Source organism: Mesoplodon bidens (assembly GCF_964165515.1).
Source record: "Mesoplodon bidens genome assembly, chromosome: 13".
In the NCBI taxonomy this organism is placed as follows: Eukaryota; Metazoa; Chordata; class Mammalia; order Artiodactyla; family Ziphiidae; genus Mesoplodon; species Mesoplodon bidens.
Window position 1 is genome coordinate 6,343,703 of NC_138169.1, and position 14,504 is coordinate 6,358,206.

Consider the following 14,504-nt stretch of genomic DNA (forward strand, 5'->3'; position numbering starts at 1 on the left):
ACGGGGCTGGGCAGGCTTGGTCCCCAGTGGGCGCGCTGGAAGGAGCTGGATCCAGGGCTGGGGGGTGGTGGCGGGCGAGGAGATGGTTCTGCAGCCTCACCGGGCCCCCCCAGAGCAAGGCAGCCCCCTGCCCCACCCCGCGTGCCCTCTGAAGCTGGAGGGCCAGGCCCCGTCTCCTGAGCTAGTCCGGCCCAGCTGGGCTGCACATCTTTCTTGCGGTATTTTATGGCACTTGCATTTCCAAACGGAAGATTCATTGCTCCCCTCTTTCTGCAGATAAGGTGGCTGCCGCTCTCTGCATTTAATTTAACAGCCCTGCCCACCATAAACCTCTCTGGGGCCGCCTTTAAATTCTCCCTCCCCCTGCACGGGCTGTTATTATTTTTTAACTCGTCATTCGCTCTCTCTCTGGTTTTGCGTCTTTCCTGTCTTGCCCGGAGCATCCCTACCCTCGGCTCCTCACCTGGGTCCCCTGTGCGGGTGCAGGCACCCCTCCCCCTCCCCACCCTGTCCCCCTTGTCCTGTGCTTTCCAACCGGAGCCCTCCGCCGTCTCCATCTCCCTCCAGAACCTGGAGAAGCAGATGCGCCAGCTGGCCGTGATTCCACCGATGCTGTACGACGCCGACCAGCAGCGAATCAAGTTCATCAACATGAACGGGCTCATGGACGACCCCATGAAGGTGTACAAAGACCGTCAGGTCATGAACATGTGGAGCGAGCAGGAGAAGGAGACCTTCCGGGAGAAGTGAGTCCCCGTCACTGGGGGGCGGGCCTGGCCGGGCCACCCTCCCCTGTCCTGAGAAACCTGCCCTGTTGAGGCTTGTGCTGGCTTCCTAGGGCTGCCGCGACAAATGGCCACCAGCCGTGTGATTTTAAACAACAAGAATCTATCCTCACACAGTTCTGGGGGCTGGAAGTCCAAGATCAAGGTGTGGTCTGGGGTGGTTCCTGCTGAAGGCTCCAGGGGAGAGTCTGTCCCAGGTCTCGCACCTGGCTGGCACCTGCTGGTGGCCGGCGATCTTTGTCATCCCTCGGCCTGGAGATGGATCTCACTGTCTCAGTGTGTCTTCACGGGGTCTTGTTTCCTGTGTGTCTCTCTGTGTCTTCTCCTTTTCCTATAAATTCACCAGTCACATTGGATTCAGGGCCCACCCTACTCCAGCACGACCTCATCTTAACTAATTATATCCGCAAAGGACTCATTTCCAAATAAGGTCGCCTTCTGAGGTGCTGGGAAGACATGATATTTGGGGGGCCACTATTCAAACCAGTACAAAGTGTCAAGGCAGTTTTATGTGAAATGGGGCAGTGTGTATCAGAAGAACAAGGCAGGAGGACCTTCGAGGCTGGGCTCGGGCAGGGTTATGTGGCTGGCCAGTGAGTTTTCGGCTTTCATTTTACTTGGAAGGTGGCTATTTGTGGAGCACATCCTTCATCACAGACACTGGACAGATGTTTTCTGGGGTTTGTGCATTTGTCCCTCTAATCCCTCATAACAGCGTTACCAGGCCATCCCCATTACACACATGAGGAAACAGAGGCTCAGAGAGGTTAAGACACTTAACAAAGGTCACACAGCTTGCAAATGGTGGAGGCAGGATTCAGACTCCCCCAGCTTCGGGGCAGGGGCTCAGCTGCAATGGAGAGGCTTGTCGGGGGAGAGGGGCGTATGGAGCCAAGGAGCAGGGTGGGGGGTCTTTGGAAAGCAGAGGCAGGAACTGGATGCTAAGAGGTGAAGCTTGGGGCTTCTTCTAAAATGAAAGAGCAAAATGTCTGTTTTGGGGAGACGAGTGAGGAACCAGATGGAGAAAGCGCTCCTTTCCCCCACCAGGCTCAAAATGTGTGTCCCAGGGAACCACATCCTGGGCACAGAGCGCCTCCTCAGGACACAGGACCCCCATAAGGCAAGAGGGTGGGAAACTAAGGCGGAGGCCTCAGCACTCAGCCAGGAGGGCGTGGGGGACTCAGCTGCGGGGCGTCCACGTTCACCTCCGCCTCCCGAGAAGGCCTCAGAGTTTCTTCAAAAGAGGTGTCCCACGTTCTCCAGCCACCCACTGCGGGACCAGGCCGCAGGGGCTGGGGCTGTCTCTGCCCTTTGCAGAGCTGGGTGGCCCCAAAGTGCTAGACTGGGCTTCAGGCGTGGGGATGGCTCTGGGTCGTGGGCAAGGCTGGGGTGCATCAGCCAGGGCAGACACCAGGACTTGGAAATGCGGGAGGAGCGACTGAAGAGGGTCTTGTGTGGGAAGTTTTTGTTTGTTTGTTTAGATGGCTTTTGATTATGGAAATTCTAAAACATACGTAAAAACAGAGGGACGATGTAAGTGCACCTTCGAACGCCTAACACAGATGCAGCGACCTTCCACAGGAAATAGCGCTTTGGGGAGCAATTCCTGCCGTGTGTTTGGGGTTTACTGCTCAGAGACAGGCAACGCAGGTAGTTAGCAGCTCATTTCTAGGTCCTCACGGTCAACAGACGTCACATGAAGTCGTCCCGTATCTGGTGTTGTAGAATTTAACAACCAGTGAAGTGACTGTAGGACGGTCATGGATGCTAAGAATTGCTGTTGCATTAGGTATTTAAATTCCCCCTGGTGTGTTTGATATTTTATTTATTTATGCTTTCTTTACAAAAAAAAAAAAAAAAAGAGGTTTCTGGGAACGCTTTCTGTGTTTGGGCCTTTCTGGATTTTCCATGTTGCTGTTCCGACCTAAGGATTTCACACTGTTTGTCCAGTAGCTGCAGAATGGGGCGCCCAGGCTGGGCTGATGTCTGCTGAGACCCAGTTTGGCACCTCGAGTCTTTCAAGGTCCTGGGTGGCCTCTGGTTTTCAGCAGAACTGATAGTGCTCAGGGCCTCGGAGAAGCACGTGCCGGCGGCGGAGAGTTCCATCACTCACTGTTTCTGTGACTTCGAGCAACCATTTCCCCTCCCTGAGCCTCAGTCTCCACGTCTGTGAAATGGGTGTAGCTTCAGTGCCTCCTCGCCTAGCCGTCTGGAGGTACCTAGTGTCAGAATCAACTCTCAGGAAACATGGCAGGGGACCCAGGTGTAGGTTGGAGGGAGGTGGAACAGGTGACCTAAGAGATTCCCACGTGTGCTTCTCGGTCTCCTGGGGCCCCATCTCTGCGTGGGGAAACCCCAAGGAAGGGATCTGTGGGGAAGGAAGTGTCACTGGGGCAGGGAGAGGGAGGAGAAGGGAAGACTGTCTGTCTGGAAAATCAGGGCGTTAGGCCGCCTCCAGCTTTGCGAACTGCCCGAGGCAGGATCCCAGGCTGGGAAGGCTGCCTCTGACTCGCGGCTTCCTCTGGGAAAAGAGAAGAGGCCGCTCTGGCTTCTCCAGTGTCTGGTTGGGGAGCAGGGGAGGGACCCACTGGCCTCCTGCCCAGCCATCTGGAGGGCTGGGCAGGACGATCGCCAGCGCTGGCCCAGGCTCCCTCCGGCGGCGGCGGGGGGTGGGGGGACCCCGGGGCCCCTGCGTCCCCAGCAGCCTCTCCTCTCCCCAGGGAGGCCGCGGGGCGGTGGCGCGTCTTGGGGACGGGCGGGCCGAGGCTCCACCCAGCATCCCCGGGGCCCCAGCAGCCGTGACCCACATCTCCGCCCCCGCTGTCCGCCTGCTCCTGTGGCCCTGACATTTCAGTCTGGCCCGTCTCTTTCCCAGTAATTCTCCCTGTTTCGCAGGAAGCCAGTGGGTGCGGTGCCAGCTCCCCGCCACCCCTCCAGCTTGGGTCCCTGCCCGCCGCCTCCCGGGCCGGCCTGCCTCCTGCCTGCCTCCTGCCTGCCTCCGGGCGGGCACTCGAAGCCTCTGCTCTCACCTCTCAGGGTCCTGCCCCGTGACCTCGCCCGTGGCGGCCCCGCGTGGGCCGGGCGAGGCCCAGCTTCCCAGGCCCAGCCGGAGACAGAAACAAAGGCAGAGTTTAAAAGGGGGGGAGCCCCACCGAGGGGCTGCATGTCGTGTCCTCATTTTTCCTGGAATCCGCCTCCAGCAGGACAAACAAATGTATTTTCAAAGGCGCAAAAACCAGTGACTCACTCCAAGGAACGCCCTCTCTTAGCCCTCCGTCCCGCCTGCCGGCCCTTCCCACACCCCCCTGGGCTTAATTGCTCCGAGCGGGGCGGTGCCGGGCCAGCGGAGATGGCAGGCGCCCGGGAGCTCGGCGGCCGCCCAGCTGGGCAGCCCCCCTCGGCCGGGTCTCAGGCCCGCCCTTCTCTCCCCGCAGGTTCATGCAGCACCCCAAGAACTTCGGCCTGATCGCATCTTTCCTGGAGCGGAAGGTGAGTCTGCCCGCCGGCCCAGCGCCCCCCGCCCCCCGTTCCCCTCTGGCGGCCACTCCTGGGGGCAGCCGCTTGGGCTGGGCTGAAGGACCCTCCCTGCCCACCCACGAGGCCCCTGCCTGCTGGCCCCTTGCTCTCCTTGCTGTGTCTGACGGCACTTCCCTCCTTCCTCCCTCCTGGGAGAAGCAACCGCCGGCCCCGCCCCCTTCTTCCAGGGCGGAGCTCCCGGCTGGGAAACCCCAGGAGAGCTGTGTGCACCAGCTCCTCAGACGTGGCAGCAAGTGTCCTGGCAGACTGGACATGGGTTCTGGAAGCCATGCCATGCCTGGCATCCTAATTAAGGCTTCATAGGCAAGAGTGGCGATCTTCCAGGGCGCTGGATGGAGTGACCTTTCTAGGTCCCTCTGACGGTCACTGTACGCTGACAGCCCTGATGTGAAGCCAGGCGTGTGGCTGGCGTGTGGTTTATCCTCATCCCCTTTGGATAAACCTTTACGTAGAGCTGAGGCTTGAGCTCCACCTTGCCCCCAAACCCAGCCTGGAGCGGTGCCTCTTTCTGCTCAGGCTCCCTGTTGGCAGGTGGACACAAAGCGTCCCAGGAAACAGTAAAGCCCCCTTTTGTGTACCCACGAGGCTAGGCTGGGCAGTGGCCGCAGCAGCCGCAGGTAGGAGGGAGCTGGTTTGGGGGGCTGGACGTGGCCCTGTGTCAAAGTCGCCCGCTGGACCCCAGCATCCTCAGGGCGGAGCCAGACAAGCTTCCTGAAAAGGTTTACTTTCTGGGGCTGCTGTTCTGGGTGTTTAAAGCAGCGTTTCGACGAATCTCGTCTCTCAGACCGGGTGTCTGCCCACTCCCAGCTTTGCAAATACCATGCTACTGGAGGCCGCATGCTTTCTCGCTGCGGGAGGGTGGTCAGAACCGGATCCAGGCGGGTATTTTAAAGGGTAACAGTTGTTCTCAGCATCTGCCCTCAATGAGCCGATACCCATAGAAGGAGGGAGATGGGTCGGCGTGGGGAAGCGAAATCTCTCCCGGCCTGAAAAACCAGTGTGGAGAAGCAAGCCCTATAAATAGCCTCTCCTCGGTGTTAGTGAAAGCTTCTTACCAGGGGTGTGGACAACCCAGGAGGCTCTAGGTTGGGGCTTCCCCGGAGACAGAAGCAGAGGGGTTTCAGGAATTGGCAGTTGAGCAGCACTGTTTGAATGAGGGAATCAGAGGTCTCTACGCTGGAGAATAAACTTTACGGTGTTCTTTGGCTAAGAGGCAGCCCAAGCTGAGACTTAAATAGAGCTTCCAGAAGGGTCTGAAGCTGGGGCTGCCAGCTGTGCCTTTGGGGATTGGCGTGTCCTGGTGGTGAGTGAGGTGAATAGCAGGGTGGGAGCTCGGTGGACTGGCCAGCCCATGCCTGTCTGCAGGGGCAAGTGATGCTTAGGGCCAGCCCGTGGTCACCCAGCATGGGAAGGCACTCTCCTGAATTGTTCAAGGGGAAGTCAGACACCCACATCCCCCCGTTTGCAGATATTGGCATCTGATTATAAAATGTTTTCCTTAACTATTTTGCGGGCCACGCTTGTGGTCAGGTTGAACTTGGGAGCAGCCTCTGTTCACAGTCCATTCTAGGAAGTGGATGAGGACGCAAGGGTTTGAGGCCCAGCCGTCCTCTGCGCCCAGCAGCCCTCACGATTGCCCCTCAGAGGCCAGTTTCGGGCTTGGCACCAGCACCGAGCATCACAGAAACATTTCACCTCATCTCAGTCACAGCTGCTGGCATTGGCGAGCTGTCACCTGGACCGGGCCCCGTGGCCGCAGGTGGCGGCAGCGTCGTGTTCTGTCCTTCAGCTGCTCTCTGAGGACGATGCCCTCTTACTGGTCCCATTTGGACGAGGAGGGGGTGGGGTTCCGAGAGCGCCAGTCATTTGCTCAGCAAGTGGCGGTGCCAGGATTCAGACCCCGGTCCGCGGGGCAAAGACCGAAGCAGAGAAAAGACATAAACGTCCCAAGAGACGAAGAGTTGCGTGGCGACATTAGGCTGGATGCACGAAGCTTGGAAGAGGTCACTCAGGGCCCTGAATGTTAGGGAGGAGGAAGCTAGGGTGAGCGAACGGACCCGAGCTGGGGAGCCGGAGGCGTTGTTCCCCTGGGGCTGGCATGGCAGGTGACAGCTTCATCCTTACGACTGCCGGTAGCACCAGCCACAACACGAAGAGGTTAACACCTCTGCAGGGTGTGATCTGTGGTCCTAAGTCCTTTACACGTATGTGTATTAACTTCCTTTGTCTTCATGACAACCCTGTGAAATATGTGGTGTTAGTACCCCTACTACACAGGTGAGAAAACCGAGGCCCAGAGAGGTTAGGTAAGCTGGCCAGGGTCACCCAGTCGGTACCTGGAGGAGGTAGGATTGGAACCCAGGCCTCTGGCTCCCGGCCTCCTGCTCTGACCTCCTGCACTGCACACGCCTCAGAGTTCTTTTCTCTGTCCATCCTGCAGACGGTGGCTGAGTGTGTCCTCTATTACTACCTGACCAAGAAGAATGAGAACTACAAGAGCCTGGTGAGGCGCAGCTACCGGCGCCGCGGCAAGGGCCAGGTAAGGAGGGGGCGGGGTGGGCTTCTGGGTGGGTTCCCGGCATGCTCGGGGGCAGCGTGCGGTGACATCTCCTCGTGTTTCTCAGCAGCGGGTCCCTCAGTTTGGGCCCCTTCCGTGGCGGCTGTGAGACCCTCTCTGGGGGTGTTCCTCCTATCCCAGCAGCAGAGAAGGGACCTGGGAGAAATGGCCTCTTCCACCCTCAGCCTGGAAAATTCTAGAACTCCGGGCTTGGTGACCCACCGTCCCTGTGGTAGATTAGGGTCGCATTCCCAGAGCAAGGGCTGGGCTTCCAGGATGCCTTGGGCTGGTCTACAAACTTAACGTTTAAAATTTAGGAAGAATTTTTGGTGTTTTGTCGTAATGCATATGTGAAAGAAAAAAACAGCCAGTACTTCAGAGCGCCGTTTTTCAGACATCAGTGCTTCGGATATGACTGAAGGATGATTTAAGTTAGAGCAGGACTCGGCAAACTGTGGCTCGCGGGCGAGTCCAGCCTGCCGCCTGTTTTTGTGAATAAAGTTTTATTGGCACCCGGCCATGCCCATTCATTGACATATTACTGTGGCAGCTTTTCTGTTACAACAGCAGAGTTGAGTCGTCCTGACAGAAACTGCAAAGCCTGACATATTCACTATCTGGTCCTTTATAGAAAAAGTCTGCTGACCTCTGAGTTAGAGGAAGAGGGAATTCGTTTAAAAAAAATTCCATAAATTATGTTAAAGATGAAGGGGGTCGGTGGCACACATTTTAAAGGGGCCTCGCGAGTGTTTTGGTGTCGGGGAGATGGAGGGAAAGGGGGAGTGGGCTTGTGCTGCAGGAGGAGGGATGCGGGCCGGAAGCTGCAGAAGGCTCTGGGCACTGCTCTTAGATGCCGGACTGGAGGGGGTTAAGGCAGGCCCTTCCCTGGGGCCTCTGGCCTGGGGGACCGGACAGGGTTAAGGGACGAAGGCCGGGATTAGCATGTGCTGGGAGGACAGGACACAGAGGTTCTCTTAGGTGGGTGCTCCCTGTCATTGGCGTCTTCCAGCCCAGACCCCCACCCCTACCCCAGGGCCACCGTCTTCCCTTCCCGAGGCTGGAGAGAGCCGGACCCTGAGGGCATCAAGTCCAGCCATTACCTGTGGGGTCCCAGTGTCCCCTGTGAAACCATCGCTCTGTGATCAAGCCCCATAGCCTACGATGGGTTGGTCCACGCAGCTTCCTAGCCTGCATCCCGTGTCTCCTCCTTGCTTTCTGGGAACTGTGCTTCAGGAGTACAGACCCACTTTTCTGTTGGCTAAGCCACACATAATTAGGGAAGCAAACGTGCTGACGGGAGAGTAAACCCCTCACTGCATTCTGCACGCCAGGCCAAGATGATTGAGACTGAGCATTGGTTGTCGTTGGCCTGGATCGTTGAAGGGTGGCTGCGTTTGGTTTGTGGATAGGGTTTTCCTCTAGTTTTGTGCAGCCACCGTTGGCCAGCCTGCTCGCCCATCTCACAGATGTGTAAAACCGAGGCCTACTGGCTTGGCGCTATTCAGTTGTAAAGACCTAGCTGTGGCGTGTTAGAAATTGAAGCGCATTTAGGAATTTTTATAGACTGAGATGCAGAAACTCAAATAAATGCCAGGGCAGGGAGCATAAATGTGCCGGCATAAGAGGCAGGAAGGAGGGCGTGGCGTGCACTGTGGCAAAATAAAGGGGGAGATAAAGGCCTCTGGATTGATTTTAAAAATGTTGTCAGCTATTTGTTGAGCACCTCCTGTGTGTCAGTTCTCTTGCTCATCTTCCCAGTGCCCCCCTGACTCCCTGCCTTTGTGGGGGCCCTGTGGGTGGGCTCATGAGGGCCTTGCTGGTGGCTGGGCTGGGGGCTCTGGAGATGAAAGCGTTCTGAGTCAGATGGGGAGAGACTGGGCCATTCTCACCCTGTGCTGAGAGCCACATTGGTGTGGAGGGAGGCAAGGACTGTGTGCTGACGTCATTTAGGGAGGGGGTATCTCCAGATGAGTCCTGGGGAATGGGGGGCCGTTGGTGCCCCCTGCCCCTGGTCCTGGCTGCCATGCGTTCCACTTCACGGTGTTAACGCCTTGCTAGCTGACTCATCTGCCCGTCGGACATTTGTGTGCTGACCCAGGGGACTCTGTGCTCATTGTCTAGACCAGTGTACACAGGTGGTTCCAAGTCAGCATGTCGGTGGTCTGTCTGAGAGGCTCCATCAAGTAAGGGACCCCAAAGATGAGGTTGAGGAACAGCCTCTCGGGAGGATGAGGACAGAGGTGAGGGTGTCCTGGGCAGAGGGAACAGCAGGTGGAAAAGCATCAGGACACGAGAGAGTACACAGTACCTTAGAGTCTTAGGAGCAGGGGTCTCAATACCTTCCAGGGTTTTATATGAATGAAGGAAAGGAGAACCCATAGGAGGCAATAGGGAGTGGTGAGGCCTGGGGCTAACTAGAGAGCTTGTGCCTCATATCAGCTCCAGCTGACTCTTGACTACCTGGCCCTGTATTGCCAGATCTGATTTTTGATGATGAGCTGGAGATAGGGAATTATGTGAAATTGCCTGATTTTTAAATCTTAGGTCACGTAAGAACCAATAACAACAAAGCACCGGATAGGCTGGACAACTCATATTTGCTCTCGAAATCTGTCCTCGGCCCTCAGTATAAGACCTCTGGGTTGGAGTATGGTAAGGCTGGGGGAAGAGGTAGGGAGAGGATTATGTGACTTGGGACAGAGTCCAGGGTCAGGGCACTGGGGGCCCTGGAGTGTTTTATAGCAGAGGAGAAGCGTTGGCTTCCTATTTTCATCTGAGCTGTCCCGGGTTAGCTGTGGCATCCACAATGCTGAGAGACATGGGGCTTGTCTGGTGACGTTTAACGGTCTGCGCAAGCTGGCGTCTCAGGCTGGGGCTCCCAGGATGGAGCAGGGATGCCTCTGTGCCCTGCCTCTTGCAGAAAGAGAGAAGAAGGCAGGGCACGAGGCCCCTGTCTCCTTGGGGGATGGGACATATCTTTGGGGCTCTCCCCTCCCTCTCATCGGCTGTGGCTGCAAAGAGGTGCCATGTGGCCCGGGCCCTGCCGGGGGCGGAAATTAACGTGCAGACCCTGGAAGGACTCCTGTGCCAGGCAGATCCACTGCCCTCACCACCGCCTGCCAGCCCTGTTCATAAATATGGAATAAATGGGTCAACCCAAGTGTTGACTTTGTGGCCGTAACTCTTCCCTCTGCCCCGTGACAGCAAAATAAACGGCAGAGACACCGACCCCTCAACCCCTCTTGGTAATTCAAGGTGCAGTTGCTGCAGCAGGCCTGATGTGGTAAAACCTGTGATCCTGCTGATAAATCTCCCAGTGAGACGGGTAGGGGTTCCCCAGCCTGGCACGGAGTGGGTGTGGGTGTATGTGCTTGGGCACCTACACGTGGATGGATGGATGGGCACCGGCGGTGGCGGCCCCCCGTGGGCTGATGCTGCGAGCAGATGGCGGTTGGTCGTGAGGCAGGCAGAGACCCTCTGCTCTGTGAAGCCAGAAGAGCCAGGTGGGAAGGAGCCTGGGGAGCGATCCACCATGGGGTGGGGAGCAGTCAGCCTCGGAGGCATAGCAGGCGCCCAGGTGACAGCTCTGCTGTCCCGTCCTTGTGTCCGATCAATCCTTGGCCCGCCTCTGGCAGCTCAGAACCTTGGGACCGGCTGTGATCCTCACGTGGTTCCCGTGGCTCCGGCCACGCCGTAGCTGAGGATGGCCACGTGGCACCGCTCAGCTTGTCAGCCCGACAGATGCCCCTCGGGTGGGCCCCTCCCACTTCATTTCTCTAAGGTTGACCCCCACTCACCTCCACAGAGGCGTCGGATGCACGATATCGTGCGGTCATCCAGCAGGCAATTATTGAGTGCCTACTGCATGCCAGGGCTGTAAAGCTTCGCCTTCAGAGCCGTACGAGACCACGATCCTTCAGGAAGCTAGAGAGAGGGTGTCAGCCGAGCCCAGCTGTCTGGGCATCTCACAGCCCGTCCCGATTAAGAGCCTCTGAGGTAGACGTGAGGTGGGACTTCCGAGGTGTCAGTGAGCGGGGCCCTTCTCCAGGCTGCCGCCTTGTAGAAGGTGCGTTTCCTGAGTTGGCTGGACATGGCCCAGGGCCAGAGACAGAGGGGTACCCACCTGCCACCAGCACCCCTCCCCCGGTCATTCCCGCCATGGTGATGAGGGGAGGCTGTCTCGGGCTCCAGGCTCAAACCCCCAAGTCTGGGGAGGAGGGGAACCCACGGTGGGAAGTTACTCTCCCCAGATCGTAGGCCTTCTTCCTTCTCCCGATACCACCATCCACTCCAGATTGGCCGTGGCCAGTGTCCTTGGGCTGTGCCCTCCTGGGGTCCAGGGAGGGATGTGTCCCAGGCTGAGTTACGGACCCTGAGATGGAGCTGGCGTCCAGCTGAAGTGCTTGAACTTTCACCACGGGGACTTGTGAAAACACAGATTGCTGGGTCGCGCCCCTCAGTGGGGCTTGAGAATCTGCATTTCTTTCTTTTTTTTTTTTTCTTAAATTTACTCTTTTATTTATTTATTTATTATTTTTGGCTGCGTTGGGTCTTCGTTGGGTGGGCTTTCTCTAGTGGACGCGAGGCACGTGGGATCCTCCCGGACCAGGGCTCGAACCCGTGTCCCCTGCATTGGCAGGCGGATTCTTAACCACTGCGCCACCAGGGAAGCCCTAGAATCTGCATTTCTAACAAGTGCCCTGGCAGTGCTGCTGCTGCTGCTCTTGGACCCCTCAGAACCTCGGCCTCCGGGGTGTTTACTGGGGAGTCCCCACCTGCCAAGGAAGGGGAGGGAAGGGAACAGAGTGGCAGAGGGGGCAATCGAGGCGGGGCAGAGGCTCGACGGCAGCCTGGAGCAACCCTGGGGGCGGTGCTCTGGCGCTGGAATGGCCCTTCCCAGGTGGGCAGAGAGGGCCAGGTCCTAGCCCAGGGGCCGTAGAGGCTGAGGGCGTTCGTAGCGGCTGAGGCCCCTTCTAGAAAGGGACCTGGCCAGTCCATCCTGGGGACGAATCCTGCATGTTTGAATATTTGCAAACTACACTCTGCGGTGGTCCTGACCTGCCCCGATGCTTAAGCAGAGAGCGGGCAGCAAGATGTCACCTCGTGTGTTCAGGTGACACACGCCCCGCCACGGCCTCACCACACCCTGTGCCGAGCCCCTTGTTCGTCATTTCGGTGGTTGCCTTTCGAAAGCGTGGATGGTTAGGAAAGGGGATATAAAATTCCTGCTTGAAAAGCATCGGCCGTCCGATGTGTCTGGTCTCAGACCCTCGATGACCCGAGAGGGCAAGGCCGCCCTGGCGTCCTCTGCGCTGCTGCCTGGCCCTGCCGTGGCTGGGACACGTGTTGGCCATTTGGAGTGTCAGGATGCCCTTCTTGTTTAAGAGAGGATGCCGCCCACTTTCCAGAAGCTTCCCCGTATTCTGACAGAGGGAGACGCAGGAATTCTAGCCCCTGCCAGCCGCGCACACCTGGGCTTCGGCAGGAGGGGGCCAAGCCCTCACCTCCTGGACCCCAGCCCCCGAGATCCGGCTGTGAGTGGCTGGTGAGCTTGTGGGTGGTGCCCCAGCGTCCTCTCCTCGAGGTGAATCACCGGCCAAGCCGGGGGCCAGCTCGGAGCACCGGTGACGGCACAGCAGTTTATAGTTCATGATTCATGGATGGAGGGGCCACATTATCCCAGCTAATTGCAGCGCTGGAGCCCAGGAATGCTGCGGTCAGAAGTCGGCTTAACTATGCAAACTGTCGGGGAACCGAGGCTGTGAGGCCAGTGCGGCCCAGGCAGCAGGGCCCAGCTCCGCAGCAGTGACTGGGGGCGTCCACGTGGCCCTCCTGGCGATGGGGGGGCCGTGCTGCGGAGGGGGCCTGTCCCCGAGGGTGAGTGCCCCTACTTCCATCCCCCAGGGTGATGCGGCCGCAGAGGGGAGGGGGCCAGCTGGGAGCTGCGCCGGTTGGGGTCTCCTCCTCGAGGCCACATGGGCTATTGTCTTCTCTTCCCACGGAGATGGGCACGAGGACAGGGCGCCCAGCCTCTCCCGCTCCTGGGGGGTCATGGGGGGAAGTCCAGGGAGGTGGGGCCTGCTCCCTCCCCGACCTCTGGCCTGCAGGCCCCCTTCCCCCATCCCTCCCGTCTCAGTCTGTGTCCCCCGCACCCACCCTCCTTCATCTTCCCTCCCCTCCCCCGCCTCCTCTCCCAGCTCCCTGCCGAGGGACAGGTGACCTTGTTCCCAGTTGCTCTGTACTCCAGAGACTCCCGCGCCTCAGGCAGCTTGCACAGGGGACAGCGTGACCGGAAGGCGTTCCAGGCCAGGGCTGGCCAAGTGCAGTCCCCGGGGGGAGGGGCAGCCACCGTGCAGTCAGTGCCGGTTCCCAGACCCTGGCCGCGCCCCTGAGCCGGTGAAATCTCCGGAGGGGCCGCATAGCAGGCCCCAGCTTGGGCTGAGCTTGTCCCTGCCTGCTGGGTGAGCGCAAGCGTGCTTGCCCCAAACCGCCACCCCGGCCGGGTGGGCCTCCAGCTTGGGGGTCGGTTGGACTTTCCCCGGGCCGCCCAGGCCTGCGGGAGGCGGCCGCTTCCGCTCCGCTGGGGGCGGGATTGTGTCCAGATTTAGGGCTCCGGCGAGCAGATGTCCCTGATTCCCTGCCCAGTTTTGTGCTAAGTGGGCAGAGACCTATGGGAGGCTCGTCTAGGCCCACAGTCTCCCAGACACATCCCAGGGGGGGCGCAGTTCTCAGGAAGGCCAGGCCCCAGGGACCCAGCAAGCTGGGCTGCTGTTTTGGGATACGAGAGACACGGCCTTCTCACGGGCCGTGATGCAGCGGCAGGGGAGACCCAGCTCCCCGTCGGCACCGTCTGGGGCGGACCACACCAAAGGGCCAGGAGGACGTGGAAAATGTGAGTGTGAATCAGTCAGACCCCAGGAGGTGAGAGGCTCTGTGGGGCTGACAGACCTCCTATCCAAGCGTTTCAAGCTCGGCTGCCAAGAATCAGGAAATAGTTACCAGAAGAGCAGCATTCGTGCGGCCTGGGCCAGCTCCGGCCACCACAGGAGGGGGCCCCGGGGGAGGGCAGACGGTGACCAAGTTCCAGTCTGTTTGGTCCTTCCATCACAATGTCACCATTCTAGGTGATGCCACAGTGAACAGGACAGAGGAGGTCCCCAGAGCTGTCACGTGCACATGGGAGAGGGATAGTGCACAAGTAAATTAGCGTGGTTCATGCAGGTGGTAGCAACGGTTCCAGACGGTAAGCTGGGGTCAGGAGGCGGCTGACAGGAGAGAGGGCAGCTTTTAGGGAGCCGACTCTGAAGGCTCCTCAGAGGAGGGATCCTTTGGGCTCCGACCTCAGCGATAAGAAGGAACTGGTCAGGCAGAGCTGGAGGGAGAGTCTCCCAGGCAGAGGACACAGTGAGTGCAAAGGCCCTGAGGCAGGAATAAGTGTGGCATCTTGCAGGAGGAGAAGGTGGGGATTAGGGAGGTAGGTGAGGTAGGCAGGGGGTAGATGGCCTGGCCTTGTGCCCTGGACCACTGATTTTATTCCAAGGGGCGGGACAGGATCGACTGACAGTTAAAACAAGCCTTAGCTGCCTCAAGCAGGCATCTCCTTGCAGGCAGAACAGACGTCACGG

At 58.8% G+C, this 14,504-nt stretch overlaps 1 protein-coding gene across 33 annotated transcripts in view; it reads left to right on the forward strand.

Annotated features, from left to right (window-relative positions):
• NCOR2 (nuclear receptor corepressor 2) overlaps positions 1-14,504 on the forward strand; it is a 224,689-nt gene that overhangs the window by 130,266 nt on the left and 79,919 nt on the right. For 20 of the 33 annotated variants that reach the window (XM_081251895.1, XM_081251926.1, XM_081251925.1 and 17 more), the window contains 3 exons: positions 568-746; positions 4,220-4,274; positions 6,763-6,860. In XM_081251895.1, coding sequence (XP_081108021.1) covers positions 568-746; positions 4,220-4,274; positions 6,763-6,860 — 332 coding nt within the window. Of the gene's footprint in view, positions 1-567; positions 747-4,219; positions 4,275-6,762; positions 6,862-12,583; positions 12,757-14,504 lie in introns of those variants that run through there. The other 13 variants (XM_081251922.1, XM_081251913.1, XM_081251914.1 and 10 more) reach the window with 2 other exon arrangements.